The following is a 14,025-nucleotide window of genomic DNA, read 5'->3' as shown; positions in this document are numbered from 1 at the left end:
AACAACCGGATGGAAAAGTTTTCATGCATTGTGAGGCATTTAAGGAATTAGCACATGGATTTGACTACCAGAAATATTTTAAGATTCTTGGAGAATGGAATTGACTCCAAATTTACCCATATTGGCTCATTATATCTGCATAGTGAGAGAGAAAGTGTGATTTTTCTGTATTCCTGCTGTAGTGGTCTTCCTTTCCTTTAAAAACACTATGCCTGCTTTCTAATGCTTCCCTGTTTTTTTAGCATATGCTTTTTCCTTGACTGGGAGCTGATACCCTCTTAAAAGCTGGAAAATCTAATTCTTAGCTTTCAAAATCTAGTTCAGATGCAGTGACCTCTATAAATTAAATTCCTACTCTGCTATCTAGTTTTATACTTCTTTTTTTGTTGTTGTTAACTTACTCATTATAATATACTTATTTACTAGTGCTTGTTTGTTTTCCATACTAAATTATACTCCTTGCAGGAGAGATCTCTGTTTTGTCTCAACTGCAACCTAAGAGCTAGCATAGTTTCAGAACATTGATAGCACTTGATAAATTTGCCAAATGAATGATTGATCAAGATATCTAAGAAATGGTAAAAGGATAGTTGTATTGTGAATGGTTGGTGGATAGATGGTTGGCTTCTAAATGGTAAAATTGGGCTGGAGCAATAGTACAGAGGGTGTGGTATTTGCCTTGTTTGTTGTCAACCCAAGTTTATACTTGGTGCCTGCATGTCGTCCCTCAAACCCAGCCAAGAGTGATCCTTGAGCATAGAGCAAGGAGCAAGCTCTGAGCACAGCTGAGGGTGGTGGGTGGGAGGAAGGAAGGAAGGAAGGAAGGGAGGGAGGGAGGGAGGGAGGGAGGGAGGGAGGGAGGGAGGGAGGGAGGGAGGGAGGGAGGGAGGGAGGGAGGGAAAGGGAGGGAGGGAAAGGGAGAGAGGGAAAGGGAGAGAGGGAAAGGGAGAGAGGGAGGGAGGGTTGTTTGTAGAATGGGGAGGTATACCCAGCAATGCTCCGGGGGTAACTTCTTGATCTGCACTCAGAAATTACTCCTGGCAGTGTTTAAGGGACCAAGTCAGGGATCAAGTCCAAGGCAGCTGCATGCAAGGCAGCACCCTACCTGCTGTTTTCTCTTGCCCTTCATTGCAAGATTTTTGAAGTGCTTTTATCCTGAGCTAAGAACTACCATCTAGTTATGTACAAAATGTAATGTATATGAGAAACTAATTATTGTGAGGGCAACTGACTCTTAAAGACTGTATACAGATTAGTATTTATATTAATTTACCATCTTTAATCATTTTCAAAGATTATAACATATTGGTTAAAATAGTCATTCTTAGTGGAAATGATATGCCATTACCATGTTATCTGGCAAATCACATCTAAGTCTACAGGGAACATTTTTCTAGATTGCTTTTGAATCATGAGTTAGAATAGAATCTCCTAAACTATTTAGGAGAATATAGGCAGGGAATATGACTGCAAAAGAATATTTTTTAATTAAATGATAGAAAAAATGAATTTAAACTTATTATTCATTATTTATAACTATTGTTTGTTCAATTTGTTTAAAAAAATCTAATAGGGGGCTCAAGAGATAGCACAGTGTTAGGACATTTGCCTTGCACACAGCTGACCCAGGATGGATGGTGGTTTGATTCCCAGCATCCTATATGGTCCCCTGAGCCTGCCAGGAGTAACCCCTGAGCCTGCCATACATGGCCAATAAAACAAAAAAAGAAAAGAAAAGAAAACAACTAATAATCTATGAAGTACTGTTTATTGCTAATAAAACTTTTATGCAGACATCCTCCAACATTAAGTAGAAACCTCTACATTTCAAAATCAATAAAAAATCTTTCATGGGCTAGAGAGATAAAACAGAAGGTAGCCTTGCGTGCTACTACACTTGATTTAGTCCCTAACATAAAAAGGTACCCCAGCACCATCACGGATCACTCTTGAGCACGGTGCTAGGAGTAACCCCTAAACACCAAGAGGGTATGGCCTAACCCTATCCTCTCCAAAAAATAAATTGAAAAGCCTTTGAAATTTAGTTTTTCCATTAAATTATAGCAAAGATTTCCTGGAAAAAACTAAAGTATTTGTACTATAAATATAAAGGCATTAATAGTGGGGGAATTTCCTACAGTACAAATATTTATACGTTTTATTACGTAAATATTAATTTGTTGGAATATTGGCCTTCTAGATCCCTTTAAGGATAGTGTATCATCTTACATTTTATTTTTTTAAATATATGGACACCAATGATTTAATACACTGGGTAAGGTATACTTTTTTATATTCAACCAACATGGGTTCAATTCCCAGCAACACATATATTTCAGTTCAATCCCTGAATCCAACCAAGAATGATTCCTGAGGGCAGAGCCAGGAGAAATCCTTAAGTACAATGAATGGGACCAAAAAAAAAAAAAATTGAAAAGAAAAAAAAAAGTAGAAGGTGAGGCAGAGTAAATAATTTAAAACTTCGTTAGTTTAAAGTAAGGGACAGTGAAGCTCAGAAATTGCCGGTAGTTTAAAGATTAGAGCCAGGCTTAAGCCTGGAGCCAGGGTTTAAAACCCAGGACCACATTTGGGGGAAGCCACAAATGTTTTCAAGTTAAATACAATAAGGAACTCTAGAGATTGGACTCAATAAAGCAATGGCAAACATTTTTTGATAGCTTCATGTGCATGTAAAGCATTGCATCTTATAGATATGATCATGGGTCTAAAACATTTTATTTCTAACTGTGGACATCAACCAGATTATTTTCTTTTTTTTTTTTTTTTTTTTTTTTTTTTGGTTTTTGGGCCACACCCGGTAACGCTCAGGGGTTACTCCTGGCTATGTGCTCAGAAGTTGCTCCTGGCTAGGGGGACCATATGGGACACTGGACACCGGGGGATCGAACCGCGGTCCGTCCAAGGCTAGCGCAGGCAAGGCAGGCACCTTACCTTTAGCGCCACCGCCCGGCCCCAAGATTATTTTCAATAGCCATTACTAAATAGAATTTAGCCGTGGATCTTCGGGATTGTCCTTACTCTTTTATCCATCATTATGGCCTGTTACCTTTTATGTTTTGTTTTAGGTTCACACCTGGTGATATTCAGGGGTTATTCCTGGCTCTGTACTCAATGATTACTCCTGGTTGTCTTCAGGGGACCATATGTGATGCCAGGGATAGGATGCAAGTTGGCACCTGTAAAGCAAGCACTCTACCCACTATGCTGTTGTTCTGGCCTCTATCTTAACTTTAAAAAGAGAATGTAGAGAAGTATAGATATCTGGACATTTGCTCATGTGGTTGGTGATGGTGCTATTCCCCAGACTTCCCTGTAGTGATTTATGTCAAAGAAAAGAAATTGGAATATTGACCTACAACTAATGAAAAAAAATCTATTTCTCAGATTTTACTTTGGACTTTGTATCTATATTATATAACTATATTATATAACTAGTTTTATGGAGGATGATGATAATGGATATATCAAATATTCTCCCCAGGGCCTAGAGATAGTATAGTGGGCAGGGCCCTTGCCTGCACATAGCCTTAGTTCAATACCTGGCGCCCCATATCATTTCCTGAGCTTACCAGTAATAATTCCTGAGCACAGAGCCAGGAATAAGCCCTTATTGGGCTTATAATAAGCCCTTATTATATGTTTGGGTATGACCCCAAACATACATATATATGTACATTACATATATATTTTATTTTATTTTCCCTCAGCCTACTCCCATCACTATGACACTAATTCTTTCCAGCATTTGTAAAGAAGCATGGCAGAATGATGAAATGTCATCTACTCCAAAGCAGAGATTTAACTTGTTATATTTATTGTTTATCTCCCTACGAATACTACCTTGTACAGGCCAGTTGATATTTGCTATGCACTAAAGCATTCCCTAAATTTTACTTTCTGGAGAGTTCTCTGTTTTAATGACTCTACCAAAATAGCCTGATAAGCAATAGAATGCAAATGTACTTTTTTCTCACGGCTGACTGAAAACAACACATTATAGGATATAAATAATACCTACTGGTGGTGTTCTTGAATTCTTTTAAGTAGAGTACACATCACCTCTACTAAGTTGCAGATTTTAGTAGGGCAATAGAGTAAAAATATTTAACTATTTAGTTATATGAAACAATAATTTCCAGAGCTTAAAATATAAAAGTAAAAACTAACAAATTAGAAGAAAAACTAAGAATACATTTCTATGCCATCTAGTCCAGCCTTTGTGGAAAACAATATGGAGATTCCTCAAAAAACTGGAAATAGAGTTCCCATTTGATCCAGCTATTCCACTCCTAAGGATATACCCTAGGAACACAAAAATACAATACAAAAATCCCTTCCTCACATCTATATTCATTGCAGTGCTATTTACAATAGCCAGACTCTGGAAACAACACAGATGCCCTTCAACAGATGAATGGCTAAAGAAATGGTGGTACATATACACAATGGAATATTATGCAACCATCAGAAGAGATGAAGTCATGAAATTTTCCTATACACGATGTACATGGAATCTATTATGCTGAGTGAAATAAGTCAGAGGGAGAGAGATAGACGCAGAATAGTCTCACTCATCTATGGGTTTTAAGAAAAATTAAAGAGATTACTGTAATAAGGCCCAAAGACAATAGACAATAGGGCCTGAAGGACTGGCTCTCAATTTAAAGCTCACCACAAAGAGTGGTGTGAACACTGTTAGGGAAATAACTACACTAAAAACTAGCATGACAATGTTAAAGAATGAGAGAAGTAGAATGCCTATTATGATGCAGGCAGGGACAGGGGAGGAGGAGAGCACTGGTGGTAGGAATTCACCAGTTGTACGGTGAAGGGGGGGTGTATTCTGTTTATGACTGAAACCCAACTACGAACATGCTTGTAATTATGGTGCTTAAATAAAGATTCATATGAAAAAAAAAAAAAAGAAACTCCTATCAGAGTCTTTTTCCCCTTCTTACTTTGTGTTAAGCTGTTCAAAAATTGATCAGCTAGGAATGTGGCTGAGCCTTGCATGAACAAAATCTTAGGTTCAATTCTTGGCATGACAAAATAAATAGCAACAACATAAAAAGCTACTTTCATACAAAAAATTTACATTTTAATACATCTAAATGTTGATATGTTACCATATTTTTTATCATGTAACTTAACCATGTCAGGACCCATAAGTATCGATGGTAAAGAATGCATTATTTGGAAATGATGAACAATTACCCCAAGCTAAATCTAGAGAAATACAACTTGAAAAACAACATTATTTACTAAATTCTGTTTTGTGAATAGCATTGAAGGAAAGCACAAAGGTTCAAGGCAGATAATAATTAGAAAAACAAAAACAATCAAAACCTAGGGGTTTTTTTTTTTTACTACTGATAAAGTACACTGGAACTTCAGAAATTAAAACTGATATTGGAAAATTATTTCTGTGTAGCAGTCGACATGTACTATTAATTATAAATTGAGGTTGGAGAAATGGTCCAAACAGCAGTTCTTTTGTTTAGGAAAGTTAGCATTTTTGTAGTATTTTCTTGCATTTTGGGGAGTGAGGAGTGAGGAGAAATAATTTGCACTAAGAGTTCCCTAAGTGTCTGTTTGCCTAAATAGTAAGAAACAGGCTCAGAATTCATCAAATAAAAGACCCCAGAGCCCATGCACCTTCTGCAGCACTATTCCTTTCCAAAGAGGCTTTCTTCTCACCTTTTTTTCTTAACACTAAACTTGAACTTGATGTAAAATCAGATTTTCTCCTCTATGTAAATGGCATACTCTGAAAGATCACATTCTCTCATCTACCTTCTTAATACCTCAACTGTTTCCTGCAAAAGAACTGCACTTCTGGAGGATGTCCTGGAACCTGGAAAATGCATTTGGGGAAGAAGTGGCCTCATAATGATCCACTGCCCACTTTGATTCTTCTGTACTTGTTTCAATTTTAAACACCAGAGATTTTCCAGCACATTGCCCGTCTACATCGCTCAGCTAAAAAAAGCACTGCAGGCATCATTAAAGTTGCTGACTTCCCAAAGAAGCGACAAATTTTAGTGTTCCTCCAAATCCTAGGGTTTTCAATGCTACATCATTTATAAAAAGTTTTTCAAAATTTAGTAAAAATCACCCTTCCCATTCCCTATATGTTTCCCTAGCAAAAGCTACTTTCAAAACTCAGTGCAAAACTACTTGAGTTTTAGATGATTTAGTTTCTTGTCTTAATGTAATTAATTCCCAATGACAAGAATGTATGTCCAGTAAATACCAGTTAATATCTTCAGACTTTAAAAAATGTGTGGAAGAGTCCTAGAAGTGTCAGCATTTCTAAATATTTTACTTCAGCAAAGATATAAATGTTTGTGTATTACAATGAGTTCATTTCACAGAGGATTATGTAGGGTATAAGTGTACAAGTATGTATGAGAGAGGGAGAGAGAAAAAGAGAAAAGAAAGAGTAGGGGGAGAGGAGAGAGAGTGTTCCACTTTGGGGCATGAAAAATATTGACCAAAAAAGAACTAATACAGTTTTAAAGCAACTTAGCTAAAGCTTTTATAGTGGGGATATACAGAATTGGAATTTTTCAACAAAGCAAGTTCCAGCAATTTTTTTAATTACATAAACATTTGCTAAAAGAAATTAGAGAAATGGCATTATCATGGGGATTGATGATGCTTTAAAATGCATTTTAGAATTATTATACAACTTCATTTATAACAAATATTTGAGTTCCTACTGTTCTATGTGCAATGAAAACCCACATGCATTATTTTTTCTTCTAGGATTATATAATGTTACATGGATTTGTCTCTTTGACGAGTATCTAAATGTTTATTAAAAATAGCTTTTCTTGGCATTTTACCTGAAAGAACTATTTTCTGAAAAAAAAATTTTAGTGAAAATGTAATTTAGGAACACATTTCATACCATTACAAAGTGGTAATGGAAATATTCTTATTAAAAAAGTCTTTGAAGATCCTTCTTTGTGTAAATTTTAGAAAATATTTATATAACTAAAAATATTTTTTATCCAAAATATGTGCAGAGTGTGTAAAGTAATGTTTTCTATTTCATAAAAATGCTTTGCAAGTTGCTTTTTTATTTACAGTGCCAGCTTTTATAGGTCACTAAAGTTAACCATACAATAAACAAGATAGAAATCATTTTTCAAAAAGAGGGAAAGCCCAAAGTGCCACTTTCTATAGAGAACCTATTGTTCCATTTTTGTTTTTATTTTTCAGGACAAAAAAAAAGAAGAAGAAGAAACGTTTAAAGCTCATATTAGAAGAAACATTGGAATTTGTATTAAAACTACTCATGCAGTGAGAACAGTGTTTTGCTAGTACAATTGACTTGTTGCATGTGTCTCTGGTTTCTCGAATATCATAAACAGAGCAGTGCAACTAGTATTTAGAGCAGTCTTTATAGTGTCAGTGTCAGGCACAGCATTTCACTTCTCTTCACACCAGCTTAGGCCTAGTAAATCAACCAAGAACTTAGAGGCTAATAAAGCTACTGGATGATTTATATCTTTTAGTCATTGTACTGTACAGATTATGTTTGTCCATTTGACTTCAACTACTGAGGACTGGGGAAATCTTTTCACTGGGTTATTGGAGACAGAACTTTCTTTGCCTAACAGGGAGTGTGGAGTGAGCTCAGAAAATACTTGGCTTCTCTTTTTTATCGAGAAAATAGGTTATTTATAAGTCAATGATTGAAGTCCAACTCTCTTACCAGTCCTCTGGGCACTCTCAGGGGTCTCTGCTGAGCTGATAATTCATGTCACACGTTTATACTTCCTCCACAGTCTCACCGAGAGGGCACAACTCCTCAAGAACGTCTTTAAGAAGAACCATGTGAACTTGTACAGGTCTGAGTCCTTGCAACAAAATCTGCTCCGTAAGTGTTTGAGTTCTTCTATTTAAATAAATCTTCTGTTGCTACTCTACAACACTGATAAAAAGCAGTGTTTTGACTTTAGAACACTCTTACTCTAACACCTAAAACAAGTTTTGCATATTTGCAATGTATAATGTAAATAACAAATGGCTAGTCCTCCTTCAGTTTGGAACATAGGCTTTTCGACCTCAATGGCAAGGGACCTTTGCTAGTTCCTGTCTGTAAAAAGTTGAAAACCAGTATTTCAGGCATTCTTTGACCACAACCATCTTCTTTGTATAGAGGGAACACTTTAAAACCTTGCTATATATTTCATTTAAAAAAAAATATTTCCACATGCCCTTTGCTTCCTTAAATATTAGAAACAATCTCCTCTCTTAAAAGCTGCCTCTGTATTGTTATCTTTTACTTGAATAATTTTGCAAGAGCCTTTGCAGCTTTCATCTAGCACAATGAAACATATATTTGCCCTTAAAAATATTTATGAATATTGAGAGTGGCAAGAAATTATTAGGTATCACCCCTCTTAATATTTCAAGATCCTAAAAGAAAATATAATATATAAAGTCCTGCAGTAAGTGTTTTCATGTTAGTAATTTATCTTTTGTTGCATGGTGTTTCCACATATGATTTATTTTCACTCATATATAAGCATGTTAATGTGTTGGCTCGTTACACTTTAAGAAGCCTTTTCTCAAGATGTGATCCCTTGGGAGTAGCTTCTTAGCCCTATGCCCCTCCAGCCATGTTGAGACATGAATGAGTTTCTTTGTAGATGGCGAAAGCCAAAGAGAATGTGGTCTGAGGAAAGGGGACCACTTTTCTGCCATTCTCACCCTACCTCGCTTTTCTTTGTCCTTCCCTCTCATCTCCCTGAGCTCTAAAGAAATCATTTGCATGTTTTATTAGAGTTTCTAGTCCTATCTCCATAGTTGGGGAACAGAAACTAGACAGAGTAGACGTGGAAGCTAAATGGAAAATAGTGGGGGTAGAGGAAGCTGAGTTGCCTGCTCCTTCCATAGGGAGCAGAGTCTATTACCTGTAAGTTCTCCATCTACAATCACCCACCTCTTCATTTTGCAGTTGAGTCTGCATATTTTCTACACATTCCAAATTAGTGTCTTCATACTTGTGAAAGTGGGGGGGTTGCATTTTTTTTTAAGTTAGAAAGTGAGTCCTTGTCTGAAAACTCTGGGGTCTTCTTGGAGTGAGGGCATGTAAACATCCTCAGTACAGCATCCCACCACCACAACTTCTGGAAGTTCCAGCAGCCACACCTATATCCCACAGCCACTACTAGGTAAGCTCCTCGGTCTGGCTTCATGGATTCATGACTAATCTCCAAAGAGATGCAAGCCAAGCTGCTAAAATTCAAAGTAGTACTTTGTTTCAGATGAAAAACTCTGGGAAGCCCCAACAGCCACATTCAGATCCATAGCTACCACCATACCAACAGCCCAACTTCACTGTTTCACAACTAATCTCTCTCTATACAGACACCAAACCAACAAAAAACCCTGGTACACTGGTTTATGGGCCTTGGGGTCTTCTCAGAGCGGGGACAGCAGCTTCCCTTCATCCCCTCATCTTCCAGAACCCCCAGCAACCACATTCACATCCCTCAGCCACTGCCATGTAGATTCACCAGCCCAGTTCTACAGATCAACACCTCCAAATTCCTCAATAGTGACACCCCAGTAGGCACACAGCAAATTAGACAGGAAAGTAGAAGCCAACTAATCCCAATAAATAAAAACAACACAGACTCTTCCACTAGCAGCAGCTTAATAAACCCTCAGATGACTTAATGATCCCATTGTGAGATATAACGATTTTCACAAAGTTTCTTTTACTGTAGTATTTTTTAATCATTCCATTAGCCATTTAGTATAGCATGCAATATTAAATAATTGTGTGCCTGCCAAGGGGGCAGGCTGGGCGATAGATAGGAAACTGGAGACTGATGGAAGGAAGGTCATATTGGTAGTGGGATTGGTGCTGGTGCATTAAATGCCAGAAACAAGTTTATTAATAATTTTGAAAAACATTGTGTTTAAGTAAAGTAATTTTAAAAAATGAGGGCCACAGAGCAATAGCAGAGCAGATAGTGTGTTCGCCTATCTGTCCGATCCCCAGCATGCCTTATGGTCCCCTGAACACCACCAGGAATAACCCCTGAGCAAAGAGCCAGGAGTAACTCCTGAGCATACTGGGTATGGCCCAAAAAAAAAAAAAAAAAAAAAAAAAGAAAGGAAAGGAATGGAGGGGAGGGAAGGGGTAGGGAGAGGAGGAAAGGAAAGAAGCCCTCGAAAATGAATCAAGATCCACCAAATTCAAGATGCTGATTTTTACCTGTAACTTTCAGATGGATACGCTTTTTCTCAAGATGAAAATGGAATCGTGTCACAGTCTGAGGTTATCAGAGCATATGATACCACAAAGCAGAGACCAGATGAGTGGTGATGGAGAGAAGCCACAAGGTGTGCAGGGAGAGTGAAGTCTCAGTGGGGAGCACTCAGATCTTCCCCGCCAGCTGCAGACCAATTCCAGCCTGGTGCAAGGAGGTGAAAAGTGGATCTGAGCTCATCTCATTGATCAATGTTCAGATTCCTGTATATTATGGACATAAGCACTGTGCAACTCTACTGTAACATCTCTTTCAGATTTTAAAAAGTATTTGCTAAATCTTTGTAAACAAAAATGGAAAATGACCTTGTATTTTGCCAGGAGGCTTTCTTAAACAGAAGCTAGACCAGTATGCTTTCACCCTCACTCTGGGGCTGTAGAAATTGAGTGGATAAATCTGAAGATGACCAACCATTAGAAACACTCCAACATGATTATATGTTCAAAGGACTCTTGTATTCTAGACTTAGATTTCAGGATATGCTGGTCAAAACAATAAACAACCAGCATTCTTAAGAAACTTACCCTCCTTGTCGATTAAAATTTCTAAACAGAACATTACTGTTTTTGTGTCCAAAAAATGGTCTTGATAAACGTTTGCCAAAGAAGTTCAATAAATGTATTTCTTACTCAGTAGTCATTTGCCCAGAAATTTAAGAGAAAGTTAAAATCCTGTCCTTTTGTAAGATAAGACTTGCATGCCAAGCTTTTCCCATGTAAAAGTGATTTGCACAGATGAGTCTTTTCAAGGCATTTGCTACTCAGAATCTGTGGTGTTACCTCTGGCCTTACACATGCTTCTCTCTTGTTCGTCTTGTTTAACTGTTCACGTGAGAGGGTACGCATGTGGTGATGTGGTTTTGTGGTCACAAAGCTGATTTTTAAAACCCTGTGCGTCTTTCAGTCATTTTTGGTAAAGTTTTATCATCTAGCTTTTTCTATCTGTCTTCTGCTGTTTGAGTATTGTTTAGTCTTGTAAGAAATGTGTGTGAATGAATGTGTGTGTTTGTGTGTAATTTCTAACATACTGTGTCCAAGACATGCATGGGTTTTTGTAAAAGACATAGACTCAGCTTTTGTACTGTGTTCTGATTCTTCCAATTCCTTCCACTAGAGCTGCCTGCTGTCTCAGATACCACACCGGTTGTGGTGACTGCCTAAGACAAAGAAATACTTTTCAGTTCACTTGTCAAGTAACTCCAGAATTGGTCACACGCTGCTAATTGGGACAAATAAGTAGTATGTTTCCCCACTATTAAAACATATTTATGTTATTCAAGCCTAAAAGTCAAAAACTTTTATTTTGAGGTTTATTTCATGTTTTTTAATGTATGTGTAGTTTATTTTCAGCATTTCCAAGACATTTCCTGAAGATGCCTATTTTGCTACCAATAATAAGTGGTGAAGGGGCTGTTTTAAAACCACAACTAGTTTTCTACACTTTTTAAAATAACACTTTAATTTAAAAAAAAATAAAAGGAATTGTAGTTTTCAGATACACTTCAGAGATTGAATTGAAGCAAACTTTTTGCCTTTTATTCAGAAGCCTGTTTGCCTTTAAGTGAACTTACCAGCAAAAAAAGGTAGAAATTCCTGTTTAAAAAAAAAAAAAATATATATATATATATATATATATATATATATATATTATACAGAGAGAAACTATTAGAATTGAGACAAATAGTGATTTTTTTTTCCCAAATCACTCTTTGAGTTTAGTCATTTCTTTACTTTTTTTTCTCATTTTCTCTATCTGGATTTAAAATTTGGCCAATCCCATGCCTTTACCCTATATTTGCTGTTAAATTAGAAGCCTGACTCCCACATTTTCTATCAATAAGAGAGGTTACCATTTCAGCCAATAGAGACAAGGGTTTGGGATATTTCATTTCCCACACTCTTTCCATTTTGGCTCTCCAAAGAGAAGAATATTAATTAAAACCATCTGAGAGTACCGCTGGAATAAGAGCCTCAGATTACCTTCAAAATTCTGAAGTCATGGACTGTATATACCAAATGGATCATTCAGAGACGCCTTTCTGGTGGGCTTTGCTGCGAACAGCTGAGGTACCCAAACAAGCAAAAGACTTTTATAGTTTTTTGAAGAGAACTGTTTCTGTTTGCTCTGTGGCTCCTGTTCCAAAATGTTCATATTTAATATGATAAATTCAGTAGAAGCAAAGGTTCTGAATTAGACAAGAAAAATCAAACATTTTTATTCTCACAAAGCAGGTATCATTTTTGTGGAGCTCTTTAGATGAAAGCCTAAGATCAGGATCTGAAACTGTGACTATTTTATGCCTTCTGTGGTCACTTCGTGAAGTTAACATTAAGTTCATCTCTGTTGTTGATGGGATGGGAGTGGAAGGTGGGCGGCCAAGATTGCCTCCTTGGTAAAACTTAAAGTATGACACTGTAGTCACAGTGACTTTGGAGTGAGAAATTCCAGAAAACCCTCAAAATTTTTTAAACCTTCTTGGGAGTGGAAGAGGGACTTAGAAAAGGTGACAGTTAAACAAATAAACAAAGAAACTTTTGAACATAAGTTTCTAAACTAATGAACACGGATTCTTAGGGCCAGAGAGCACAGTAGTAGGACATTTGCCTTGTACATGGCCGACCTGGGACAGAGCCAGGTTTGATCCCCAGCATCCCATATTGTCCCCAACACTCCCTCCAACCTGCCTGGAGCTTTTTCTGAGCTCAGAGAGGAGTAATCCCAGAGCACTGCTGGGTGTGGCCCACAAACCAAAAATAATAATTTAAAAAAAGAACACAGATTTTTCAAGTCTCTTGTGGGACTCCAGCAAATGCTAACACTGTTGTTTGAAGGTGTTTACAAATTCAGGAAAATTACTACTTAGAACAGGTAGTCTTCAATTAAGCATTGAGAAACTGGGTGCTGGTTCTTTTAATGTTTGGTAATACTTATAAAAATAGAAGGATGTCTGATACTCAGAAAGATTCTATATAGTAGGAATGACTAGCAGGAAAACGTCCTTTCTCAGGAATGCAGTGAATTTTAAATGACCTATGTGCTACCTACCCTCCCACATCTTATCTCTGCCTGTGTCTAATGAAAACTTGCTCCAGCAATGTAGCAAAATGAATGAATGAATGAATGAATGAAAAACTTTTGCTAGTCAGTCATATGACTGCGTATTCTGCTTGATGGTATTAGCCATTTACACGCATTCTATACTCATTACATGAATAGAGATTTCTCTAAATTTCCAGGGGGGAAGGGGATGAATTCAAGAGTTCAACATTTATTCTGATGATTAAATTTTTATATCTTAATTTTTTAGTTCAGTCCAAATGTCCACATAAAAGTGAGATGATTATTTGTTGTGTATTGTATACGTTGTACATCATTTAGAACCTGTTGACTGAAATGTCCTTTCAGGAAATGAATGCTAATCTGAAAGAAACAGATAATGTATTTATATTATTTTAATTATTTATATCAATGCTCTATGTATTGCCAAACTAAATCACTAGGCTTTATTTTTCATGCAGTTGCCTCTGATAATTCCTCATTTTGTAACATTCAAATCTATCTATAATCTTATAGAATTTGTCACTGACAAAATTTGCTGAGAAATGCCCCATTCACATTTCATGGGTCGTTATAGATTTCTTTCTGTAAATTACTTAGGTGATCATGCAATTTTGTGCCTAATAGTTCTTTTATGATGAATATTTCTATA

At 36.8% G+C, this 14,025-nt stretch overlaps 1 protein-coding gene across 1 annotated transcript in view; it reads left to right on the top strand.

The window, feature by feature from the left end:
* Positions 1-11,277, top strand: part of ATP8A1 (ATPase phospholipid transporting 8A1) — a 267,076-nt gene extending 255,799 nt beyond the window's left edge. Inside the window, 2 exon segments of the mRNA XM_049790104.1 lie at positions 7,818-7,909; positions 10,275-11,277. Of these exon segments, the coding sequence (XP_049646061.1) occupies positions 7,818-7,909; positions 10,275-10,372 (190 nt within the window). The 3' untranslated portion in view covers positions 10,373-11,277.
* The last annotated feature ends 2,748 nt before the right edge of the window (positions 11,278-14,025 follow it).

The sequence above is a fragment of the Suncus etruscus genome, chromosome 16 (assembly GCF_024139225.1).
Source record: "Suncus etruscus isolate mSunEtr1 chromosome 16, mSunEtr1.pri.cur, whole genome shotgun sequence".
Lineage (NCBI taxonomy): Eukaryota > Metazoa > Chordata > Mammalia > Eulipotyphla > Soricidae > Suncus > Suncus etruscus.
This window is presented reverse-complemented; position numbering and strand designations above follow the sequence as displayed.